The 25,462-nt window shown below is 43.4% G+C and overlaps 1 protein-coding gene across 1 annotated transcript in view; it reads right to left on the minus strand.

Annotated features, from left to right (window-relative positions):
- Nucleotides 1-24,827, minus strand: part of DUSP22 (dual specificity phosphatase 22) — a 45,398-nt gene extending 20,571 nt beyond the window's left edge. The window contains exons 1-3 of the mRNA XM_080338789.1: nucleotides 24,538-24,827; nucleotides 18,454-18,487; nucleotides 9,876-9,958 (exon numbers count right to left, since the gene is read on the minus strand). Of these exons, the coding sequence (XP_080194915.1) occupies nucleotides 9,876-9,958; nucleotides 18,454-18,487; nucleotides 24,538-24,558 (138 nt within the window). The 5' untranslated portion in view covers nucleotides 24,559-24,827. The remainder of the gene's footprint in view (nucleotides 1-9,875; nucleotides 9,959-18,453; nucleotides 18,488-24,537) is intronic.
- Between the last annotated feature and the right edge of the window lie 635 nt (nucleotides 24,828-25,462).

Raw genomic sequence — 25,462 nt, forward strand, 5'->3', positions numbered from 1 at the left:
GGTTTTGAAAAATATTATAGATGAAATTGAAATTACATGAAGAATATGAACCACAGAAAGCAGGATGCTACTGCAATACAATTTATTTGTTCGGTTTGTGTTATCTTGAATAATACAATAGCTTTCACAAGTCAAGGGTTTTTTTGCAATGTTTATTCATAGTTTTCTTAGGAAGTAGTCTCAGTGACACTTCTGAAAAGTCCCTGTCATTAAGGCTGGAATGTGCAAAATCACAAATATAAAGCGGCCTTTTAAAGCTCTATCCCATCTCAACTCTCTATCACCCCTTCTAGAATTATAAGCGGGTGAACAGTGAAGGATTTTACTTTACTTGCACAAAGAGCTGCACGTATTATTTCTAATCCTAACCCTGAATTCCAGTTCTAACCTGGCTCATCTGAAGGAATGTAGACTGTGGGAAAACACTAATGAGTTTATACTAAATTGTGACTGATCTCCTTTAGGACACACCAACAATATCTACAGGACTAAATACTTCAGCTGAGAGGAAGGACCTTGTTAGTCCACCTTTATTAGATGATTTATTCAAGCCTCACAGGCATTTCAGGGTGCATCAAACATCTGAGCACTACCTATGGCACTTGGTCCCTGAACTGTGAAGGGGTACTCAAGGAGTGCTACAATAAAATAATATATCCCACCTGCCTCTTTCAGGGAATGCTGGAACATGATTGCTACACCTTTGGAATATGCTCACATTACAAGCATGGATTAAGGCACTCCTCTCCTCTACACAGAGCAGGTCAGAGCATTTGCTCTGTTTTGGTCAACACCGCTTCCAAGCCACGAGAAACAAAGATTTACATGCACACATATATGCAGAGCTTTTACACTACAGTTAATAAGGTATTCATGGAATTGCACTTGTTTTCAAATTTACTCTTTTGCAAACAGCTTGCCATTGAAAGCTTCAAATGGTCCTCATCCTCCTCTCCTTGCCATCTGCCACCACAGGAACGTGCTTCCCGACATGGCCAGTGTGTGCTGAGCAAGTCAAACAAGGAACTAAGTCAGTGCATCACCACAGCAGCCTCTGCCAAAGATACCTGATGATGAAGGCCTGTCATGACACACTTGAAAAGCTGCTTTGTAGAAGTCTCTTGTCGGCTTCTTAGTGGGCTACCGATGTCATTTTTGAAAAATTAGTCAGAGCTCCCAACTTCACCACCAGAGCCAATGCCAAATGGGGCATTACTCCAAACTAGAGAGAATCTTCTGGTGCCACTACACCTGAAAGAAAAATGGTAGCTATTTTGCTCAGCATGGTCTTCTGAAACATCTCATGAGGGGAAACCCTTACCATGAAAAGGCAGTGAAACATCATAGAAGAAAGTTTTTTTTTTTATTAGAAGAAGCACTTGTATACTTCCTTTTGATGGTAGCACAAAGCCTGAAAATTCACAGCTTCCAACACTGGTGATATAAGAGCTTAGTGCTACACATGGAAATGCAACAGTTTGACTTGACCAAACTACTAATTTGCAGAGCTAATCTTTATAAAACAGCAATGACTTTGCAATATGAGATTAGCAACTTCTGATTTTGAAGGCTATCTTGCCATCTTCCTCTTTAATATTGCCCATAAGTCTTTGGGCTGGATACCAAAGACAGCGGAGGCTGTGCAGAGAACATGTTGCCCAACCACACCCAGCAGGGTCTTCTCCCATCATGTCATTAAGATGCAATTTTCATGTGTGAGTGGCCTCCTACAGCTCAAGACTTCATACGCTATCCAATATTGTTACACATTTTTAATAGACTAGTAATTCTCAGTTGCTCAGCAGCATATGTCCAGAATTAGCACATGCTTTTTTCTTAAAAAAAAAGGAAAAAAAACAACCAAACAAAACCACACACACACCAGGGCTGATTGGTTTCCCATTATTTCCCTATTTAGTTATTTTGTGCTGAGCAGTGAAATGCTTTTGAATCCAGACAAACTCCTTCTGGACTGGTGTCTGTGTGAGGATATTCCTTTGGATTACAGAACCAAAGAAGAAAGCACTAAGGCAGCTTTCAGCACTTCCCGAGTTATCAGCTAGGGGAGCTGGGGGCATGACACAATAATTGTTTCTTTTGTTTTAGCACAGGGTAATCCCTGCTATATACCCCCCGCCAAAAAAAAAATAAAAAAATAAAAAAAAAACCTCAGTTCAGAATATGCAACCACAAGAGAAAGAAAGAAAATTTCTACAAACTGGTCATGGAAAGAATAAGAAAACTAAAAGAGGCTATTCACCTTCAAAGCTTCAGTAAAAGCTCCCCCATAGGAAGCCTCATCACATTAAGTGGTCAGAGTGGATACGATAGGCTTCTATAGCACAAATCAAACTAGGTGGAAAAATACTATCCACGAACTATGCTAAGCAGATAGATTACTTGCATTGTACTAGAGCTGCCAGTTCAGTTCCTCTATAGCTTAGATTGCTTTCTTTTCTAAAAAACTGCACATGTATAGTCTGAAGATCATCTGTAAGCATGCAAGACTATAATGTACAGCTAAAGCTGCATTAAGATTTACAACATCAGCCAGGCTTAAAAAATATGAAATGAGATTTCAGATCTTAACGTAAGCCAATATGAATGCATTATCTATACTGAGTCTGTAGTCTATGACCATTCAATCTTAGAAACGTATCTCAGTTTTTGATATTTCAGTCATTTAGCTCTTCCCTTTCCTTCAAAGGTCTGGACTCACACTATTTTTTTTAATTCACAAATTTGATCCATCACTTCCTCTTGTGATTTCCCCAGCTGCAATTTTCTCACCCTTAACACCTCACAAAGCAGGAATATCATAGCACTCAGCAGAGATAAAACTAGTGCAGAGAAGTTATACAGCTTCTCCATAACATTCTTATTTTTCTACAACTTCTACTCCTCACACTTACTGGTTCTGTTCCAGTTACAGTATCTTTTTATGGCCTGTATTCCATTAATGTATTTGGCTGTTCACTCAGGAAGTGTGAAAGGTTGTTCTAAAAGATCAACACTGATTTTTTTAACTGTGCTCTTCTCTTTGCATTCAGCTTCTTAGATGCTGACTATTTGAAACCTGATTTCTACTCTGATTAAAAGTTAAAATTTGCAAGCAAAAAAAAAAAACCAAAACAAAACAAAAATTCTTTATAACATGACCTGGCCTGTGAAGTTTTTCATTTTCAAAGATACTGTTCATTTAAGTTGTGCTGGCTGTACAAGCTAAGATGGGACAAGAAAGATGCTTAGTTCAGTCAGGAATTAGCTCTTTTCTACCTCCCCCATCCCTCCACCCACCTACTACATCAACACATATTTAGGTACTCATAAATTCGGGAAAAGGGGGAGGAAAACCACTACTCTGGACATAGCATGTAACAGATAGTGATGACAGTGTTAATGGCATCAGAATACAAAGAAAAATAATAATAACTGTCCTCTGCCGATGCTCTGGTTAACTATGCAGAATGAGAGGGAAAAGCATAAGCTATAAAGCTAATATTTTAAGAAAAGTCAAAGAAGAGCAAGTGTTCCATAGGCATCACAGCATATTTTATCAACAATCAGAAAACATTACTGCAATATTCAAAAATTTCCATACAGTGCTTTAAGATCACCCCTTCTGTTTGGAAAAGAAATCCCATAAACAAGTAAGACTTGAAACAGAACCATATGGCTCATGAGTATTGCAGGAACACAGATCAGCCATTCGCATGAAATGAAGATGCCTAAAACTTAGACAGCTTTGGTACTGAGCAGAAAGAAAAATTACAACACCCCCTAGGCAAAAAAAATTGTGCGTATTTTGTTGAGATTTCATTTACTTGCACTTCATCCAAATGACTTTAGTTGAAACTATCACATATACTGACAGACTCTTTCCTCATCTGAAAAAACAACAACAACAACACTAAATAAAAGCAAAATAAATATTCTGTAACAACAGAAAACACAGAAAGAAAACTGACATGCATATAGAAGCCACATGCTTGCAAAAGCCTGCTCTTAATGTAATTTGTCATAAACAAAGTGAGCAGTAGAAAGCTTTTGTGGCAGAGGACAGTACAAGAACGCCCAAGTAAACTCCTCTTGATTTAATATCATAATGGTCACGCTAATGTTGATGTCTCCAAGATGAGTGCACTGCACAGTGCTACCTGCAATGCAGCAATGGTCTGTCTGACAATGATAATGCAATAAATAAATTAATGCTGAAAGACTCTACAACCACAGGTGACTAGTAACAGGATTCATACATTTACGAGATCAAACCTCGGGTGCAGGTCAAGAGCAATAGCAAAATTAAAGGTAACTGACATGTGGTGGACTATGTGAAAGAAGCTGGTAGTTTCAGTCCCTTTCCTGATTGATGGACATGTGTCTATGATGCACACAACAGTCACAACTGGCACTTCAAAGCATCTCAGATGGACCACGGAGAGTGAAATGTCCTGACTGTGAAGCGCAAAGCTCAGACACCCATGTACCACAGCCTTACTTGAACCAACTTCCACACACAAAAAAAAAGAGCGTGTGAGAAAATACACTGTTGCCTCTGGCAATATACTTCAGCAATTACTTACCCTCACAATTAAAGCCTCACTTCTAGTCTGAATCTGTGTGACATCATCTGTTAGCCACACATATTGCGCTGTTCTCTGAGGTGGGTCATCTGGCTCTCTTTGGGGATAACACCTCCCTCGGACAGCTGACTAGAAGACCTTCTAGCACCCCTTTCCCCTCCAGGGCTCATGCTGTGCTCTTTCCTGCATTACACACAGCAATCGCTGCCCAATGCACTGGAGGAAGCATTCTGGTTTTTGCCAGTATTTCAGCATGTGTACAAGTGTGTGGCTGAGGAGGCCAAGAGGGGAAAGGTAAGAATGTGGACTAAGGATGTTAAGGATGCTGCAAGTTCAGCTGCTTGGACGTAGCTGTCCACCACAGCATGTACTTTCCAGGATGGGATGCAGCAGTCTTCAAGCAGCAGCACAATCCACATCAACATCCTATTTGGTTTGGGCCCACATTCATCTCCATGTAATATGCCCCAGAACAGGGTCAAACACCTGGAAACTCCAGAGAAACACTCAGCTTCAGTGGACTCACGACCAGATTTTTACAGGCAAGATTAACAAGATTTGCCTTTACCTCCTTCACTTAGGTCAACTGGCACAAAACTTGTTAGACTCCAGATCTTTTTTTAATCCAGATGTTTTACAATGAGGGTGGTAAAATACTGCAACATATTGCCCAGAGAGGTGGTAGTTGCCCTATCCCTAGAAACATTCAAGGCCAGGCTGGAGTGCGCTCTGAGCAGTCTGATCCAGTTGAAGGCATCCCTGCTCATTACAGGGGGGTTGGACTAGATGACCTTTGAAGGTCCCTTCCAACCCAAACCTTTCTATGATTTTATGATCTAATGCAGCAGAATAACACCTAGCTGGCATCCTTTGAAGCAACATCGGGAAAAATTGCTCAGGATTATTTAAAAGTGCTTCCACATTCTCTGTGAGTCCTGACTGACTGCACCAGCTTGGTTAGGACCTGGCTTTAAAAAGGAAGTTCTACCAAGAGATCCAAAGTCACCTGCAGATATGCTATTATTTAAAGCACGCTCTGAGATATGTTTCCGCATCTGCTTTTCAGTGTCTTTCAAAATCTGAATAGAGATTTTAAAACTTGAACTAGCTGAGAAACAGATTAGAAAGCAGGTGGCAAGAAACCTAATTATTCTCCTCTGTATAGGGGTTTTGTGTGGATTTATAAAACATCTGTGAGTGTTCCATGGGCAGCTGTCCAAAGTGCTCTGGAGGAGCCAACCTGATTCACCAGAGCTGTGCCTCTGTGCCTCCATGGGAATAAACATGATGCTGTTGGACACGGCTCTCACTCAGGGGTGACTTCTGCGCATCTGAAATAACAAACCTCGTTCCATGCTGCATGCAGTCCTTTCTCTTTGACGTGCCAACAGCTACCTATAGGGTTTTTTTTTTCTGATGGATTTACAAACATGCACCTTTAAACTACAAAATGCTTACCTAGGTGATTAAGGTTCTGTAAAACAATGGTGTACTTCAATGGAACAATAGCCTTAGGATGCTTGCTAAATATAAATTAATTTCAGGCTTGGTTTTATTAGAAAACTAATTTCCTCGAAACACTTCATACAAAAAGAACTAAGGATCAATTCTGCAATATAGTTCAGGCCAGACTTTGGCAAATTTGTTCCAGTCTAAATCACCTGAATTCTTACAAAAGAATTCTACGTCTTGTACTTACTGCAGGCTGCCAGTGTCTAAAGGTAAATGTCTTAGAATCCAATTGATTTTTAAACTTACTTTTTTCCAGTTATTCCAGCATGAAGGCATGCAATAAGTTAAGGCCAAACTTTGATTATGAGCCACCCATAAAGCAGACATCCACAAGGGTTTGTACCTGATCATCAAGATAATGTCTGAAACCAAATTTCATTAAGTTACTTCTCAACAGGCACACACAATGGCACCTAAGCAGATTTAATAAATAGGTTTTTGTGAAACTCTTCAATCATTTTCTACTAAGTCGGCAAGCTATGAGGAACTAAACCAACATATATTCAAATCCCGGAGTATATAAAGCACAGTGGAAAGCATATTCTAAACAGAATCAAGTAAAAATGGTCTGTAACATCACAGAGAGGGGAAATGCTCTAAGTTACTAAAGTAGAAAATAATTTTACTATCTGTAGCAAGTTGGTGTTCCCCACATACACTGATGTTTGCTTTTATTCCTTGAGTATTGCATTCTTGGGTATAGACAATGAATCCAGCTTGGTCATTTTTGTTCTCTACCCACCACTATCAGCTTTAAGTACTGTATCAGAAGTGCATTAAAACAGTTATTACCAAAACTCCAAAATCTGACAAGCAAGGTGTGGGTAATTTGTCACCTCTTTGAGAGTTATGGTATGCATCCATATTCATTTGTTCCAGAGACAGCCAAAAAAGGCCAAATCCTCTTTGACAACATGTTACTACAACACAATTGAGTTTTCAAAATCTAAAAACACTTATCTTCCATGGCTTGCACAGAAAGCTTTAATTAAATATTTGTAGCTTTTCCTATAGGTTGACGAGGAAATACTTAAGACAAAATATTGTTAGCAAGACAAATGCAACTACCACAGTCCAAGAAAAGGCAACTTTTTACAGATGATCAACATCTACATATATACACACATACAAAACAGAGAACCTTGAGGGAAGGGGGAAAAAGGAAAAAAAGATTCTCATACCACTGCAATTCCATATTTAAAGGTCTGAGTAACATTGGGTGGATTTCTGAACACAAATGTAAGGCCTCACCTTTCAAGAGTGAAATCTGAGGGGGAAGGAAAAAAGGGAGACACATTGGGAAAGCATTTCCTTTTGACTTCAGTGGACTTGAGAACAAGCCCCAAGCACAGTGTGGATACACAAGCTGTAAACAAACCTACCTACAACCTGGTAAAGATGTAAGTACCAAAGGAAATAATACAACCTAATATGTTCCTAGGCCCTTGTTTCTAAGCAGAAGTATTTATTTGCAAACAAGCAATGCACTAGGACCATGAATGATAAAGTAATTAATAATCAGCTCAGCTTCCAAGCAAACTAAACCTGCAATCCTTCCACTACTTTAAGAACAGGATAAAAGTTTTAACAGTTGTCTTCAAGATCACCAGCACACAAAGGAGCATATTACATGCTGAGAAAACTCTTCTTTTAGATGCAAGGGTGAATAAAGCAAGTCCAGCTTCAATCAGCCACTACTTGTTCCAATGCCACTGTAATTTTTGAGACACTATTGCAAACCAGATTGGGAACAGATCTGGATAAATATAATCGGTCATTTCTTCTGTGGGGGTAGCTAGAGGGAGAAATGGTGACTTGGTTATATTTAACCCACAAAAGCTCCCAGATCCATTTACCGTGCAGCCCCACAAACAGATGCACCACTGCAAGCAAGGAGGTGGCATGTGGGCTGCTGAAACTGTCAGTCACCACCACAAGAAACACTGGCCTGAGGCTGCAGCTGATCTGTGCCATAATTAGTCTTCCTACTTTTCTAGTCATGATAATAAAACAAAGCAAGCTTCTATTCATTTTCAAGAACAGCACCATAGAGGAAACATTATATGTCCCTTACTCAGTACAACTATTTCTCTCTTCAACCAATAGCAGGTTTGAAATTCAGTATGTTTCAGACATAACAAGCACCAGGCACAACAGAAGTCAAATGGACAGTACAATAAAATCAACAGCTAAAGCTCTGCTTCAGCACACTTCTCAGTTCAAGGTCAACCCTGAATTCACCATTAACTTGATTTTGGTTTTAATCATGGCATACTTTGGACATCTTTTGTTCAGCTTACCTACTGACTTGCCTAGGAGAGGTGGAAATTCTGTAGTTTAAGGACTGAATTCACTAGAGATTTTTTACATTAAAAGAATGAAAAGTAGAGATTCCCAGCAGCATCTGAAGGACAACACTAGCAACTGCCCCACCCGCTATTTTGCCATATTTCCTGAAAAGTGGAATGCTGAGAAGGAACAAACAGATTTAAGGGGACACCAGTTCCAAACACAAATCAAATAGCAGGATTTTAAGGAGTAGCAAAGCCCAGCCAGACTCCTCTCCCTCCAAGGTAAGTTGGCATAAAGAAGAAAGCACAACAGTCCATCACAGGAGACCTGCAGTCTGGTCCCAGCTCTTTCACTGCTTGAGACACAGCAACTCAAGTCATTTCAGCTCTTCAGATCAGCTTCCCTTCAGTAAAATGGGGAATAATACTTCATGTTAAATTGTTGGGGACTTACAGATACTCTGCTATATTAGATGTATCATATGACAGAGCTCTGGAAAAGGACCACAAACCTCTTACACAACCATTTGTTATAAAGATGCAAGAAAGGGGCTGTCCTAGTTTCAGCTGGAATAGTTAATTTTCCTCCTAGTAGCTGGTATAGCACTGTGTTTTGGATTTAGTATGAGAAGACTATTGATAATACATTGATGGTTTGATTGTTGCCAAGCAACGTTTATACCAAGTCACAGACTTTTCAGCAAGAAGGCTGCAAGTGCAGAAGAATCTGGGAGGGGGCACAGCCAGAACAGCTGTCCCAAACTGGACAGCTGACCCAAAGGGATATTCCATACCATGTGATGTCAAGCTCAGTATATATTTTGAGGGAAGAAAGAAGAGAGGGATGTTTGGAGTGATGGCATTTGTCTTCCCAAGTAACTGTTACACATGATGGAGCCCAACTTTCCTGGGAATGGCTGAACACCTGCCTGCCCATGGGAAGTGGTGAATTAATTCCTTGTTTCGCTTTCCTCACGTGGCTTTTGCTTTACCTATTAAACTGCCCTTATCTCAACCCACTAGTTTTCTCATTTTTGCCCATCCAATTCTCTCCCCCATCCCACCAAGAGAGAGAGAGCAAGCAGCTGTGTGTGGCTTAGTTGCTGACTAGAGTTAAACCACAACATGGGCCCAAGTACAAGGAAGGTTTGGTAGTGAGGAAGGGGAAGAAGGAATGTTGTTTATCTGATGCTTCAACTCCACACAGAAGGAAACTTACCTTTACTACTAAATAAATAACACAATTCCATTATTGTTATATTGATTGACACTGTAAGTGTCTCTTCCTTTGCCAGTTGCATTTCTTGTTGTTATAACAGCAGCAACAACAAAATCTGTGACTGGATCTCAAGACTACAGCTGTCAACTATTTCAACAAGAAATTCAGTCTCAAAACACCAGTTGTACAGAACAAAATAATTAACCGAAGATGACTATAAGAGTCAACTGCAAACTAAGCATTTACCATAGAGTCCTCCACACATCTTACCTCAAGCATAGGACGGGCACTGTCATGGATTGAAAGAATGTGCGTGATGTTATTCTTACTCAATTGCTCTACATCTCGGGCATCTGCAATAAAGGAAAAAAAGGAAGATAATTTCTTTAATCGCTTGAAATAGCCCACTCCCCTTTCCACTGTGCATGTTGAAAATCACTTATCATTGGTACATTTATTTTTGAAGCTTTGTGAAGTAAAGCAAAACCCCAAATGCAGCTGTTCTAGAACATCTGAGTGGGTAACGGGAAGACACATTTCTAACTCCAAAACAAATTATATACTATATAAAGAACAAGTCTAAGTGACTCAGGAATGTGTTCTTAAGTCAGAAGTTTCATGTATTTTGCATCTGAAATATAAGCCCGTGTATGCCTGTGTGCAGGTGACAGCCATTCGAACAAGCAGTCAGAGCTTTATAGGAAACAGCTTATCTCCTCTCTACCCACAAATCCCCCTTCAGGAGATATATTTTCACTTGGGAGATAGACCTTATGATATCCAGGTCTGAGGAGTAAACTCAACTCTACCACTTGAATTCAGGTGGTACTAACAGGGAAGCCAAAAAAATAAGTAGAGTCTTATTTCCTGTGGACTAGTAGGGAAAAATGTGCATTTAGCCAATCCATGCCATAATTTTAAGTCTGAAAAGAGACAAAGATGATAAGGATATCAAAATGTATGAAAAAGCGAAACACTAGATTAAGGAAGCACAGTTGTGAAAAGGTGGTTCCTAGACCTGTAACCAAGGGGTTTCAGACATTCAAAACTGGAAAGCAAACTGGGGCGACCGAAAATTTGATGCTAGATATTGCAAAAGTATAGGTTTGTTTCTATGAGAAAGAAGGTAAAATCAATTATTTGTCATCAGTGAGCAACTCTCCCTACACTAAACCATTAGCATACCAGAAAATGACCTCAAAAAAACACTAACACAGGTAAAAGTTAGTTTGCATCCATTTACTTTAGAGCTTTTCGCTTGAGAATGGCACACCACACCATGGCAATTACAGCAGTGGTTTTGTGATGTGAACACCTGCCCGCCAAATCTGCCCATATAATCTGTTCACATTAGCCTGGTTGCACACAAAAAAAGAGCACTGACCACAAAGGTTTCAAACCGGTTCTCTCTAGGTACAAAAATAACAATAGCATCACCTGTACATTCTTTATGTATGTGCGAGAGTTCAATTAGTATCTCTTGCTTCATCTTATTCCACTCTATTATAAAGTTTCAATGCCTTTTCTACATCACAAAGAGGAATTGGACATTTAATTACATTGCCCCATAGACAAGATCCACGTGAGCACAATAATGGGCAATCAAATTTAAATCTAATCAAATTATGAAAACTTCTCTAAGGCTAATAAAATGGAGAGAAGAGTCAAAAGTACATTGATTTCACTTGCTAATGGTCAAGCCTGCACAACTAATACAGATGCCTAATCCTTCAGGAGAGAATTAACACAAATTCCGTCTGAAACTGAATTAACGTCTAGCTTCACAAAACAGTTACAATTTCCTAAAAAAAATCTCAGAGTGAGGATTTCAGAGAAGAAACACCAATGTTTGCCAAGAGAGGCCTTCTAATCCACCTGACCTCCAGATTTACTAGCAGTGTGTAATACAGTCTTGATTCCTCAGAGAACACTTAAGCAGGCAAGGGTTTGGAAGCTCAGAAGCCAGCCTAAGTGCCCCGAAAAATCACTGCTTTCTGTTCTCCAAAGGCTAAGGACGGATTTCAGAGCCTGCTGGCTGGAGCTCATGGTGTTAATGCATAGCTAGCACAATGAGACTCCAGTCGTCAGTATGACCCCCATGGTAAGAAATGGCTTGCCATACAAGGCAAACAGCTTTAAAAAGAGATATGGTCCAAATTAAATGTTGGCTCCTTTGAACCAGTCTGAAAGGCCTAATGGATACAGTACAACTCAAAAGGACCGAGAGATTTTCATTTTTCAGATAACCAAGGACTTAGGCTAAAGGAATTTCAACAAATCAAAACTATACATAAAGACAGTGAGATTTCACATATTCCTAGAAATAAGCTGGAAATGGCTATCCCAGATCCACATGCCCAGGCAACCAGCAGGTCCTCAATGTATTTAGGAAATAACCTAATTTGGTTATTTTGTAATCAAATCACAAAAGCAGAGGAGAAAAAGCCTCCCAGACAATGACTGTATTATCTCCATCTAAACTTTAAACTCTTTACAAAGGGGAATTTCCCCTGGTTCCCCTAGCACCTGCCATAAATCTCTACAGATACTACAGGCAAAGCTATTTAAACAGCAATACAAATGAGATACCCTGTCACTCGCCGTCTCATACCATAAGCTACAAAAAAATTTAGGGGTTATGCAAGGGACCACCAAAGTCAGAAGAATCACCATTACCACAGCAATTCTAACTTCTTTACTGTAACACCATGCTGCATGACCATATACAGGCTGACAGTTTGAAATCACAGTGTGAAACATCCCATTTCCAAATTTAAAGATGAGAAAAACCTATCAGAGTTCATCTTGGGCATCCCTAAAGGGTCCCTCAAATGTGCTATTATTCTTCACAGTCAGTTGCCTAATATTCTGTTTCATACAGCAAAGCTCTTCTCAGCTGATATGGACTTTTGAGTAAAGCCTTCAGGAAACTCTTCTCACACAAAAGGACACAATTTACACTGGGGAAGTTTTCTTCTCTCTCTCCCACACCCATATTTAGCTTCTTTTCCCTCAATTTCAACCTATGACTCCTAGCTTAACCTCTACTCATATGCAGAGAGCTGCAAACACTTAATTGCAAATGCAATGGCAAAGTCATCAAAATAGCATAGTGTGGGGGAGGTGGTCATAATTTGTTTCCCTGCAGCACTGGGAAGCCTTACTGTGTGGCTGAGGAGCAAATCACGTCACATGTTGTGCTTCCATCCCTCATGTGGAAAAGGGAGACAATACTGCTCCAACCACTCTGATTAAGACACAACAATGAATGAAGGGCTCCAAAGCTAGAGTGATGAAGTCTCAAATATACATACAACCATTCTCTCTCTATTTAGTATTTTAGTACCTCCATAGAGATGCAGGGTGAGGAATAAAGATTTCTCCTTTTGTAGAGTTAGATGGGAAGAAACAGCTTTCCCACCTCTACTGCTAGCAATTAAATACAAAAGCATCCTGTCAGGAACAGGGGGAAAAAAGCATCACAGTGATATGGGCCTTATCTGCAACGTTTAACCACAACTCACCTGTGAATTTAGAAGATTAAATATCTCCACAAAATAAGTGAGATTACTTTATTTTCATTTTGTCACCTTTCTTCCCCTTAGCCACCTAACCTAAACTAAAACCATCCTCCCCTTCTTTCTCTCCCAAAACCAGCATTTATGACCTTGTTGTTAGTCCAAAAAGATAGACATGCTCCTATAACACAGTAAACTAATAAGTTTCCAGTATAAAATTTTAGGCTATGTATGCAAAAACAAGGTAAGTGTTTAGAGAAGGCAAGTCAGTCCAGTACATACAACAGTATTAAGTTTCAATCTACAAATGTAGAAAGACTTTGGTTTCATCATCACTGGATTTACTATTATTTTTTAAATAAAACAAACTTTTGTCGACACTTTATTTTCTGCTTTAGAGAGAACTAGAAATAGACATCTAAAGGAGAATCTCCTCTCCCACAGTTCTGGGCACTAAGAGCTAATACTGAGAATGATTCCCCATCCGGAAAGCTTTGTTCCACAGTCCAGTGATCTGCACTTACAGAGACACACACAGAAACTAAGCACACGAACAAAAACTTCACATCTCCTGTTCCCACTTCACACCATGTTCTAGTATATATTCTGTCCCAGTCTCTCAGAAGGACATTTTTGGGGTGTGAGAAAGGTGAGGAAAAGGGTCCAGTACTCTAATGAGAACATCTATAAAATGTCTTCTTCCAAAAGATGACTCTGAAAAAGGGAATAGTATCATCACCCTCTCCTGTTTTCAGTACCTGAAATAAATCCTTAGAAAAGGGAACTTTTCCCTCCCCCCAAAAAAGCAACTGTTAACAGGAATTAACTGGATCTAGAAACACAGCAGAACTATTTAGAGGCCACTGCCTTTTTATACACTGAGTTATGGGAAGGGCAGAAACTTCCCCAAGACTCTTCAGCTCATCCATAGCAACACTGGACTCTTTAGGGGGAATTAAACCTCATATTGTGGCTTTCCCTTTGAAATCAAAAAGCCCCCAAATATACCATTGGAAAAACTTGAATCTTCCAGATATGATTACAATCAAAGAAGGACACGAGCTCTTCAATATTCAAGGTAGGAACACTCTTCAGTCTCTGGTGGTTGCTACCACTACACCTTTTGATTTGGAAAGAAATAAGCACTCATTTAGAACCCCATAACAAAATAAATGGTATTTTTTCTATCTGTGCAAAAGCTAAAAAGCCCTTTCATATAAGTATCTCAAGAAACAAAGTACTTATTTTCATCATTAGCACAGGTGCCTTTCAAGGCACATCATTTTGCCAGTGCAGAAGGCACGTGGGCATGCAACCCCACAATAAATTGTCTTTTGAGAGGATTGAATTTCATCTGTACGATACAACTGGAACAAACCAAAAAGAGCCCCAAACTAGAGGCAGGAAGAAAAGTTAACTTCCTCTTTCCCTTCCCTCATTTTTCTCTCCTAGCCTCCCACCTACAGCTTGCAAAGAAATAGCTCCTCATCAGCTTTCACCAGAGCTCTGTTTCCTTCTAGGCTTTCAGACCAAACTCGGTCTTGGTGTTTTGTATGGACATCTGTGGTTCTTCTTGAATTTTTCTGCCCTCTAGCTGTGCAATTTCAAATACACTCAGGAACACATCACAGATTTAATGTACTAGTGATGAGTAGCATCATGCTTATAGATCTCTTAAAACAACAAGCACTTAAGCACATGCCTAGTTCTATGCTTTTTCAGTAGAGTTTCCAGAGACATACTCAAGTCACATAGATTAGTGGGATTTCAGCATGTACTTTGGTGCTTTCCATAATCAGGACTACAAGTAACTTTCTACCCTGAAGGCCCTAGGCTGGGTACAAAAAACTCTCTCATTCTTTGTGCCTAGAGGTTTGCACAGCAGCAGCACACAAACCAGAAGCAGCAAGCTCAACTCCCATTTCTGCCACAGATTTATTCCACGAGATTTTCTTAGGCCTCAGGTCATCTCCCAGTCAAATGCAGAGGAGTTTGCACTTCCTCAGTCAGGGACTGTTTTTAAGTTTATTACGGGTAAAAAAACATCAAGAAACCCTATACATAAAGTAGAAACATTGCTGAATATTGAATAATAATTCCGCAAATGGAACAATTGCTGAATGCCTTCTCCAGATAATGGCCCTCCGGGATTAGGACTGGGAAGCTGCCATATAATGAAAGGCTGAGAGAACTGGGTTTGTTCAATCTTGAGAAAAGAAGGCTTAGGGGAGACCTTATCACCATGCTCCAGTATTTAAAAGGTGGCTACAAAGAAGATGGAGACTCCCTTTTTACAAGGAGTCACAAGGAAAAGACGAGGGGTAATGGGTAAAAGTTACTCCTGAGGAGATTCTGATTGTACACAAGAGGGAAATTTTTCACAATGAGAACAATCAGCCATTAGAATAATATCCCCAGGGAAGTGGTGAATTCCCCAACACTAGACACCTTTAAGATTCAGCTGCACAGGGTGATGGGCCATTTTGTCTAGACCGTGCTTTTGCCAAGGTTGGACCAGATGATCCTTGTGGTGCCTTACAATCTGGTGTTCTATGATTCTATTATTACAGTGTTTAACATTCTTTAAAGTCCTGCTTTCACTCAGCAGGGAGTCACCCATCTGGGACAGCTGTGCCTCTTTCCAATCGGTCAGTGTCCCCAGAGGTCTCCCATGTTGCAGGGAGACAGGAGTGTGCATAGAACGGTACTTCTACAACTGCGATATGGAAACCCTGCCTGCCCAAGTTCACCAAAGAGTGACCAACTCACCCTCTGGAGAAGCTCCCTCCTCTCCATCCCCTGCACAGAAACCTGGAGGGTACCACAATGTCTCAGGCCTGTGTCCGGGCAAGACACACAATGCCAAGGATTCAGTGTTATTCCTCTTACTGACCAAATGCAATTCAAGCTATTGGTCTCAAGCTGAAGAAATAGAAAACTGCCCAAAAGTGCATTATAGGAAATAATTTTGTAAATCCATGTCTTTAAAAGTATCTAGATATTTCAGCTGCCCAAATCAGGATATTCTAACCAATCCCAACTGAATATGTTGCTGAGTATTTCTCAGTCAACAATCCCCTTTATGGCAGTCTCAAAATTCATTAGTCACGTTTTGAAAAAGTGCCACAAATCAGAACATGCTCCAGGAACACAGTAATCAAACTTCTTCAGAAAAACACACTGGTGATTATCCATCAGCCTGTTCCTAAATGGGATTATTTTGCTGCAGACAGCTTATTGCCGTTGCTCTTAAGTAGCTGGGGGAGAGGGTGTGTGTTGGGGGCAGAAGGTGCAGAAAAATACAAAATCATCAAAATTTGCTTTTGTATTAGTGAAGTACTGTAACACTAATCTTTTTTCCTGTGCAAGTATGGTAGCTAATTTGAGATTACAATAACAGATACAATTGTAGAACATAATCATTAAATACAAGGTGAGCAAGGGTCACAGCAATAAACAAACATTTTGTTTCATTTTAATAGATTTAAAAACAAGACTCTGTAACACAAACGCGGAGATTAACACTAACCCACCCTCAGTCTCTTTTGTGGAGGTAGCTGAAGCATTTCAGCCTCTGCTTTTTTTCAGCTAGACTCCCAAAGCCACTGCCTACTCACACCACCTTCACATGCTCGCCTCTATGCTTAGAAGTGCCCAGACGTGCCATTTAAGGACCATTTGCAAGGGGCACAGCTGAGCGGACAGGGCAGCACAAGCGAGAGGGTCGCGGGCTCTGGCATCAGCACAGATTCTGACTCACTCCACAACCTTGGCCAACTCCCCTCAGCTGGCCAAACTGCTCATCAGCTGAAAACAGAACTGCACCAAGAAACACATGCTCCGGATGAGTTTCGCTCCCCCCGGGCGGCCTGTCAAGGGCTCACTAGTGGGGCTGCCAGAGAGAGAGAGAGGGACAGACCGAGAGATATGATGCCAGGCTTATCTTGCCCACTCTGCCCAACAGTCTGAAACCTGAAGGACTTTACTATCAAACACCTTCCCATCCTACCCCTCTCCTAAATTACTTGACAGGAAAAAAAAAAAAATACAAAATGAAGCAACATGGCTGTCAGTTTTGTCGCTGAGTCATGCAGTGGTTCATGCAAAGTGCTTTCAAAATTATCCTCTTCTCTTTATTTTCCTTGTTTCCTGCTTTCTTTTTTCTCCTTTCATTACCTACTTCCACCAGTATAAGGTCACCTCCATCCCCTGATTTCCCCTACCATGGTATGATTAACTCCCTCTCACACTACTGTACTTGTGTTTCCAACCCAGTGTGGCAAAAGCCAGTTTTTATCTTCACATGGACCTCTGGGCTGCCTCTCAATGTGATTGGCTCCAGTTCCAAGCGCTAGACTAGCAACATGGTTCAGCAGGTCCAGAGACTGGTAAATTACGCAAAAAACACAGAACTCACAAGTTTCAGGATGGAGGGGAAGATATGGTGGGCATGAGGAAGACAGGAGGTGCAGCAGCACCTAAATCCAATGCATACATTGTCAAATCTTAACAGACCAGTTGTGGTATCAGGCAGACCAGGAAGGACAGTATATGGCAGCAGCCCCTATTAGTCCAGCTTTGCTGTTGTACCCAAGCATAAGAAACACAAGATCTACATGTATCAAAATGAGTATGCGAGCATAACCAGTTTACTTCTGAGTAGGGACAGTCAGCTGGAACTAACACTAACAGAGTGCTTTGAGAACAGGTCATTTATTTGGATGTCTCCATAAAGTTTCCTGTGTTTTCTAAATATGGTTCTGTTTTTCTGTACACACACACACACAAAAAATCCAACCTCATGCAAACAGGAAAAAAAATCCAGAGAATCTTATATTTGCAACACGGACGGCACAAGTATCAGGGGTCAGACAGCAATCTGCAGACCTATCAGTCTCGCATGTAGTGATAACAGAACTCTTTAGCAGCTGTTATAAATAACCAAAATAATGAAAGCAATGAGCAGGAGGCATACTAAGCCTTTACTTATAAGGAGGGCTTGAAATATGCCTTACAAAGAATCTGCCCAGCTCACAGGCTTGCCTGCCAAGCACAGGAATCATTTCAGACAGGTCAGTGTTTAGGAATTCCAGCTGAAGCATGCTCCAAGGAGATGGCGTTCATTTTTCTTTTCTTAAAGTACTTGCAGCACATTGCACGGATGACAGAGCACATAAGTTCTTCTTTAAGTGCTACCAGGTGAATCCAGAAATGAAGCAAGATGGCATTAAAGAAGCTGTAGAGATGTCAGAGAATTCCATAGGCCTGCAAAACAACACCTTAAGACCCCTACTAAGTAGTCTTAGAGATAATGATAAAACTAATCTTACCTTTAAAGTTGCCAATGAACAAGCCAGGCAGAATCTGTGAGAAAGAAATATAGTATCAAATATAGATATCTTGTGGTAAGACAATTTGACAAAGTTCAATTTGCATACAGGATGGAACATACTACTTTAGCAGACCATTGTCAAATGCAATCTAAAGAGCGCTGACAACATTTTATGCCTCTTTGCAACCTTCTCAAACTACATCGCACTAGGTATGCCGCGCTTTGACAGCATTTGTTGACAGCTGAGGGGTGTTAATCATGCAGACTTTCACATAATGGAGGCTCTCCAAGGGCAGCAAAAGTGGTTTACTAAAACAAAGTGGGCCTCACAATGTGCCACTCCCCCTGCCTCCCCAGCAGGGTAAGAGTTACCCTCATTTAACTAATGATGAAACTTCATACAAAAAAGCTGATTTGCCTAAAGTTGCTAAGCAAGTTGGACAAAGCACTACAAAATGACAGCCTTTGAGTCCTTTGAAGTGCAAAGCCACACCAGGCAGGGCACAGTTCTTTGACAGAGGAAATCACTGCAAACAAGGAACAGTGTATTCACATAGAAAGAGAATTTAGGAAAGTCCACTAGTTGCATGTTTCTCTCCCAGATCTACCCACTCAACCCAACACTCCCAGAAGGCTGCACAGGTCTCAATTACAGGACTTTCTTTAACTGGGGAATTTCAAGGTCAGCCTGAGTACCAGTCTCTGCAGTCTGAGGACACGTGCAGCCACACACAGAGGCAGGTGACACTGTGGTTCTACCCCTCCCATCTTCTCATAACCCTCCTAACTTGGGAATAGCAGTAAGGACACAAAAAAACCCCAGCAAGTACATACTTTCTGGCCAAGAATTTTGTTCACTTCCACCTGAACTCTTTTGACATATGCCCATATCCTTTGAAGGGATCAGAACTGTGGTGGCGAAACTGTATGTATGATCCATTTTTCTTAAGTGCATGCAGCACATACCACCAATACAGATATGTCAGCACCGACTTCCTAAAGCCTTAGCAACACCCAAGTGTCACCACAACACCAGCAACAGTCTCTCAGACTCAGCTATTTAAAGGGATAACTCCACCCATTTTGCTCAGTCCGGCAGCCGTCAAGTTCCGAAAGTCATGAAGGACTTTTCATCGGGAATTATCGCCCCAGCCTCCGTTTCACTGCAGCCTTCCTGCTGAAAGGCAGCCCAGCTTACCAGGCAAAGGTTAGCAAGCCAGCAGAAGGACTTGCAAAATAGCTACTGATCTGCTTTAAATTCAGGGCTTTCATCTGATAAAAACGTTGCGTTCACTGTTATTTATCTAGCCTTGCAGAAAACAGAAGGGCTGCAGCACTCCCCATGTTCTCTGCAGCTTTGGTTTGTGCAAATATTCCTACCTCTGAGCTTCGCTGGATGATCTCTCTCCCCCTGCCACATCACACCAGCTCTAACCACAAGGCTCGGTTCTGCCACCAATACTGAAAGATCGCTTCTCTGGGATCCTTGCTGTACCCTGCTTAAAAATTAAGGGCTGCTTGACAACACCAGCTAGACAAGAAAATTGTTCTTCAGTCTAGTACAAACATGCACCTGTAAATTTTGCACAGATAAGCTCAGACAGCTTTCTTCCATTGCCTTCCCTCTTCATTTGTACAAATTTGACATTCCTACAACGACAGCAAAAATCAGCAGAGCAGTTTCCAATGCCAGGGTATGAAGGAGGGAAAACAATGCTTCCAACATCCTGCTGTCCCTTTCTGCATGCACAAGACTAGTGGTTTCACAGACAGAATCATTATTTTAAGCACACTTGATGACTCTGCTAGAAGTGCAGTCCAAAGGCCACCATCTCAGGCCAGGAGTCAGGACCTCGTAGTTGCTCCAGAGAGCAGAGTACCCAATGGCCCTTGGCAAGGGCCAAAATTCTGCAAACAAAAAACATGCCCTAAAGCAAAAGACAGCCAAGTTATGACCTAATTTCACCAACTCCATCACCCCAGCCAGGTCCCTCAACTAAAGCCCAGAAAAAAAAAAAACAATACCACAGAAAAAAAGCTTTTCTGATCTTTGTAAATAGCTGCCTGGTATTTCCTATCTGCAGCACATATCTCAAATCACATCACCAGTACTGCAGACTATACCATTTTAGACTCCAGGACGTTATTTCTGCATCAAATATGTGCTCTCAAGAGAGGATAAAAGCTTAAATTCCAGTCACAGTCATTAAGGTTAGACATTATAAAAACACGGGGCGGGGGGGGGGGGTACAAAAATGAGGCTTCTTAGATTGCTGTTGCCAAAGGAAGAAAAATCCAGAAGTTAGCATTCGTGCATGATGAAGCAGCACTGTATGCTAGATAGGAAATTAGGACACCGTGCAACCAAGGACAGATGTTACCCCTGTTGTCCTAGTCATTCTAGAAGCAAGAAACATTACTATGGGTGAAAGCTACCTGGAAAGAAGTGAATCTTCATGCCGTGCTGACTAATACTTCGGCACTAGACTACGGCTGGGAACTTTCAGCTGTGTCATCTCACACTGCCTTCAGTAACTGCAACTCTGGGCCCTGCAAAATGAAGGCCGATGGCTGCTAGGGGCGTGAGAGAGAAGGGATGGGAGTCAGAAAAGAAGAAAAATAAGGTGGTTGTTTTTGTGAACTTTTCAGCCACTGCTTTATGAATAAAAACAGTAGCCGCTTTATATCATCCAAAACATTGAAAAAATGACCACGGACCAAAATAACAGATGAAGAGTGCACAAGCAAGCAATAAGAACAGCAACGCCTGTCTTTGTTCCTGTCTCACATGAGAACAGCTCATGTTCTCCACTTCGCACAACATCAGAGCCCCGCAATTGACAGCAAATGCTTCTCCTCAGTCCTCACGCAAAATGTGCCTCTCTAGAAAGCAGCTTAAAGAGCTACTTTGCTCCCATTTCCTATATAGACACTTACAGTAAAGCACCTAACTCCTTGCCTGATGCTGCTTCTAGATGCACTAGTACTGATGGGCACTCTGGCCAAGTTCATGGGGCTTTCTGCAGAGCCAGCCAGGCACTGCAGATGAAGCAGACATGCCCACCTCATCCAGAGGTACAGGAGATTGGCACAGATCAGGGGAGGGATTCGCCGCTGATGCAAACGGGTGCAGCTTCGCTGGCTTCCACAGAACTGGTTGCATCAGCTGCAACTATCCACACTGATTTTACATTTCTTATTAATCAGCTCCTACAACGAACATGGCTTATCTGCCCTTTCTGTAGAGATAACTCTCAGCTCGCCCCTTCAGAAGAGTCTGCATGAATAACAGGCAGTTAACAGGACGAACAAGAACTAATACCCAGGAAAAACTTCACTAAGCATATCCTGTTCACAGATAGTTAAGACCTCTAGACTTCAGCTCCTGAAAAACACCTTTGTAATTTTCAACTACAGACTTCAACTTGAACTTTGAATACATGTTAAAGTTAGCCATTAAGCGTGAAGACAAATCGGGCAACCCAGATAATTTCCTAAGTCAGACCCCATTACTCATCCTGTACTTTAAAAATATAAAGAAAAAAAAAAATCACTGAAAATTATTAGTAACTAAGCCAATGGATACTCATTGGGCAATTCTCCTCTGAGCAGAATAAGAATGGTATTTATGAACCAATGCTTTCAGTTTAATTTGGGAAAAGTCAGGAGTCTTGGATGGGCTTAAGAAGAAGAAAAAAAAATAAAAAGGAAGCACAGCTAATTTTAGAGAGAACACTAGCAACAAATGACAAACTCCATCTAAAAGGAATACTAGGCCTCCAGCCATTGACCAGCACTAACAGCCACATAAAGTCAGGTGTATTTGCTGTTTACTATGAAATACATCAATATCATGTGACAGAAAAATAGGAGGGGACCATGCCACTGAGAAAGGCTCAGCATCCAAGAGCAGCCACAGCAGCTGCAGCAATCTCTGGAGCTTTTTCTTACCGTACCCGTTACAGGTCACCACTAATCCTCTTCCCCTGGCATTAGTACAAAGAGATTCCCCAAATTAAATAATCCACCATCGGATAAGCTGCTTATTTTCTCCTACTGTCTGCATATAGCTCTACCACAAAAAACACACTTCAGTTGGAAACTAAGGCAACTTGTACTGATAGCCCACACTGAGTCAAGCAAATACTCCCCAACATCGGTGCTGATGACTCCAGGCTTCCCCTTGCCCCTTCAGTGTTCACTGACCGATGAGATCAAAAGGAACAGATGATCTAGGAGCACATTCTGAAGGTGGCAAGCACCAGACCTACACACAGGACCCCTACAAAAATAAACCCTGATGGCCAGGACCCAACACAGTTGTAGACTCCTTAAAGGAGCCAGCTCCTCCCGAACTGCTGAACATTTCATCTTCATGGATACAGCCATAAAAAGGGAGGAGAAAAATCAAAGTGGCACTATGCTTGTCCCAAAAACTCCAGTTGGTACATGTCAGGGCAACACTTGAGAGAATTAAAATGACCAAATTGCCTGGAGTCACGGATTGCTGATTCCTGCCCACACAGTACCACGGGAAGATGTAATGCAGACAAAGAATGCTCAGCTTCAAAGGGCTGAGAATAGTCTTTCCCACCCCACCACCAGATTGCAACTTTAACATCCCATATCCTGTCACTCTAAATGTTTTGATAATTTAAAACTCTCCCAGAAAAATACTACAAACATACTAGGAATCTACAAGAAGTTTTTCCAGCTGTGTTTCTTCCTAACTGGCCTGTCCTAGAAGGTACTTCCAAGGACTGGCGACATTATCCCCAGGCTTTGAAACCAAAAAGGGAGAGAAGGTCCAACGAAGGTTCTACCTCCTACCTGCTGTCTTGGTTGGAATAACTAGCCAGATCTTTCCCCTACCTAAAGTTTCTATTTCAATGCCTCTATCTATAGGATGAAAAGGCTTCACCTTCCAGGTGGCACGCTAAGCATTCTGGACGTTCACCAATGTGACTTCCAGGGGCAAAGATGTCAGGACTTTGACAACTTGTGAGCTTTTTCAGAGGCCACGCTCTCAGCAAATATACTCCTAAAGTACTCAAAGCAGGATGTCAGACAGAAGAAATGACTCAACTTCTGTTCCTTATAGTAAGCTATATATAAAGGGCTAGTTACCACCACAGTTTCAAACTCCGGTTTAAAACAGAGGTGGAGATACAGAGGAAAAAAAAAACAATCACAGTTGTTCCTTGATAACCACCATGACATGCTGGGGGAATGGGCACTTAGGATAAGCCCCTACTGCCAAAAAGCCAACACCCTTTGCAAAACAGATCCATCTTCCTTCCTTGCTGCCATCTCCACTGGGGACAACCACTTTCCTGTCCCACCAGCCCGCATCCCCCAGTTGCTCTGTGCCCTCGGAACCCGCACTGCCCGGCGCGGGGGGCGCGGGTCAGCGCCCACCACCCTGTTTCAGGGAAGGGGGAGCAAGCCACGGAGAAGTTAAAACGATTCGACCCCGCGCTCGCTGACTTCGCTGGGCTGACCGCCCGACGCTCCGGGTCCCGCCGCAAGTCCCGGGGGTGCTGGCTCTGCCCCAGGCCGCCCCGGGGCACCCCCCGCAGGGAACGCAGCCGAGGAGGGAGGCGGCCCCGGCCCGCAGCCCTGCGGCGGAGAAGGGCCCGGCGTTGCGGCTGACTGAAGCACAGCGCCGGGGGGCACGGCGGCCGACAGCGGCCGTTAGCAACCGTTGGGGGCGCGGGGCCGCCCCCAGCCCCGTAATCTCGTTCCGCCCGGGGAGGGGAAGCCCGAGCGAGCATCACCGAAACCGGGGCCCCCCTCCCGCCTGCCCGCGCTGCGGCTGGGAAGGAGGCGCGCCCCGAGGGAGCGGCGCAGCCACGGCCTCCTTCCCTCCCATCTCGCCCCGGGGCGGGGGGACCCCCGAAGTTAGAGGGAAAAGCCTTTCCTGCCCTGGCCTTTGTTCTTATAAGCGGGCGCCCGCAGACCGCCCCGGCGGCAAAAGACAAAGGAGGGGGCGCCGCGGGAGGGACCGCCACCCCCGGCCAGCGCTGCGCCTCGCCCGCCCACATGCACTCACGCACAGGAACAAAACGAGGAGCGGCGTTACCTTGTTCATCCCATTCCCCATGGCTTAAGCAACCCGCACGCCAGCACCGCGGGAGGAGCCGTCAGCTGCCGGCTAGCGAGCTGCCGGCGGCGGGTCAGCGTGCATGGGACAGTGCTTGCCGGGGGTGACTGGGGACGAGCTAATTGTTAATTAAAGGATGGCCGCGGCTCGCCGTTGTTGGGAAGGGTGAGGCGCATCTCCCCCCGCCCTGCCCGGGGCTTTCTCCTGGCGGCTGGAGGCGGGTTTCCGCTCGGCCGCCCCCGGGAGCCGCGAGCGGCGGGGCCGTGCCACCAGGAACTGCCTCCCGCCGCCGCCCCCACGCGCGGTTAAAGCCCCGGCGCGCCGGCCGCCCTGGGGCTTGTAGTCCGCGCCGCCGCGCCGCCCCGCCGCCGCCCGCCCGGCGGGACTACACCTCCCAGCGGCCCCCGCGCCGCCGACCTGCCCCACCTGTAGCGGCCGCGGCACCCGGCGCGGCGCGGCCTCGCCCCGGTCCTGAGGGGGTGAGTAAGTGGCGGGGTCGCCTCCCGCGGGCGCTGACCCGCAGATCGGCGTTGCGGCTCCCCGGCGGGAGCTCCCTCTGCGCCCGGAGAGGGCAGCGCTGCAGCAGGCGGTGCTGGAGCGGGCAGGTGCTGCCCGCCTCTGCCATCCCGAGACCGGTTTTGTTTCGACCTGGGACGGGCCATGGCGGCGTGCCTGACGGCAGGCACCGGGCCTTGGGCGCCGGAGCTGCGGCCGCAGCCCCCTTCTTGCCAGCCCGCCCCTCTCCGGCGTGCGGTGCCCAGGCGTCGGGCCGAAGGGAGGCGCTTGGCGGCAGGTGTGAAGCCTGGGCTGCACGGAGAACAAGGCCTCGCCAGGCGACCTGTGCCCTGCCTTGGCCTCCTGCTTTTTGGTCTCAGCCACGCTGCAGGCACGGCAGGTTGGCAAG

Source organism: Nesoenas mayeri (assembly GCF_963082525.1).
Source record: "Nesoenas mayeri genome assembly, chromosome: 2".
NCBI classification, from domain to species: domain Eukaryota; kingdom Metazoa; phylum Chordata; class Aves; order Columbiformes; family Columbidae; genus Nesoenas; species Nesoenas mayeri.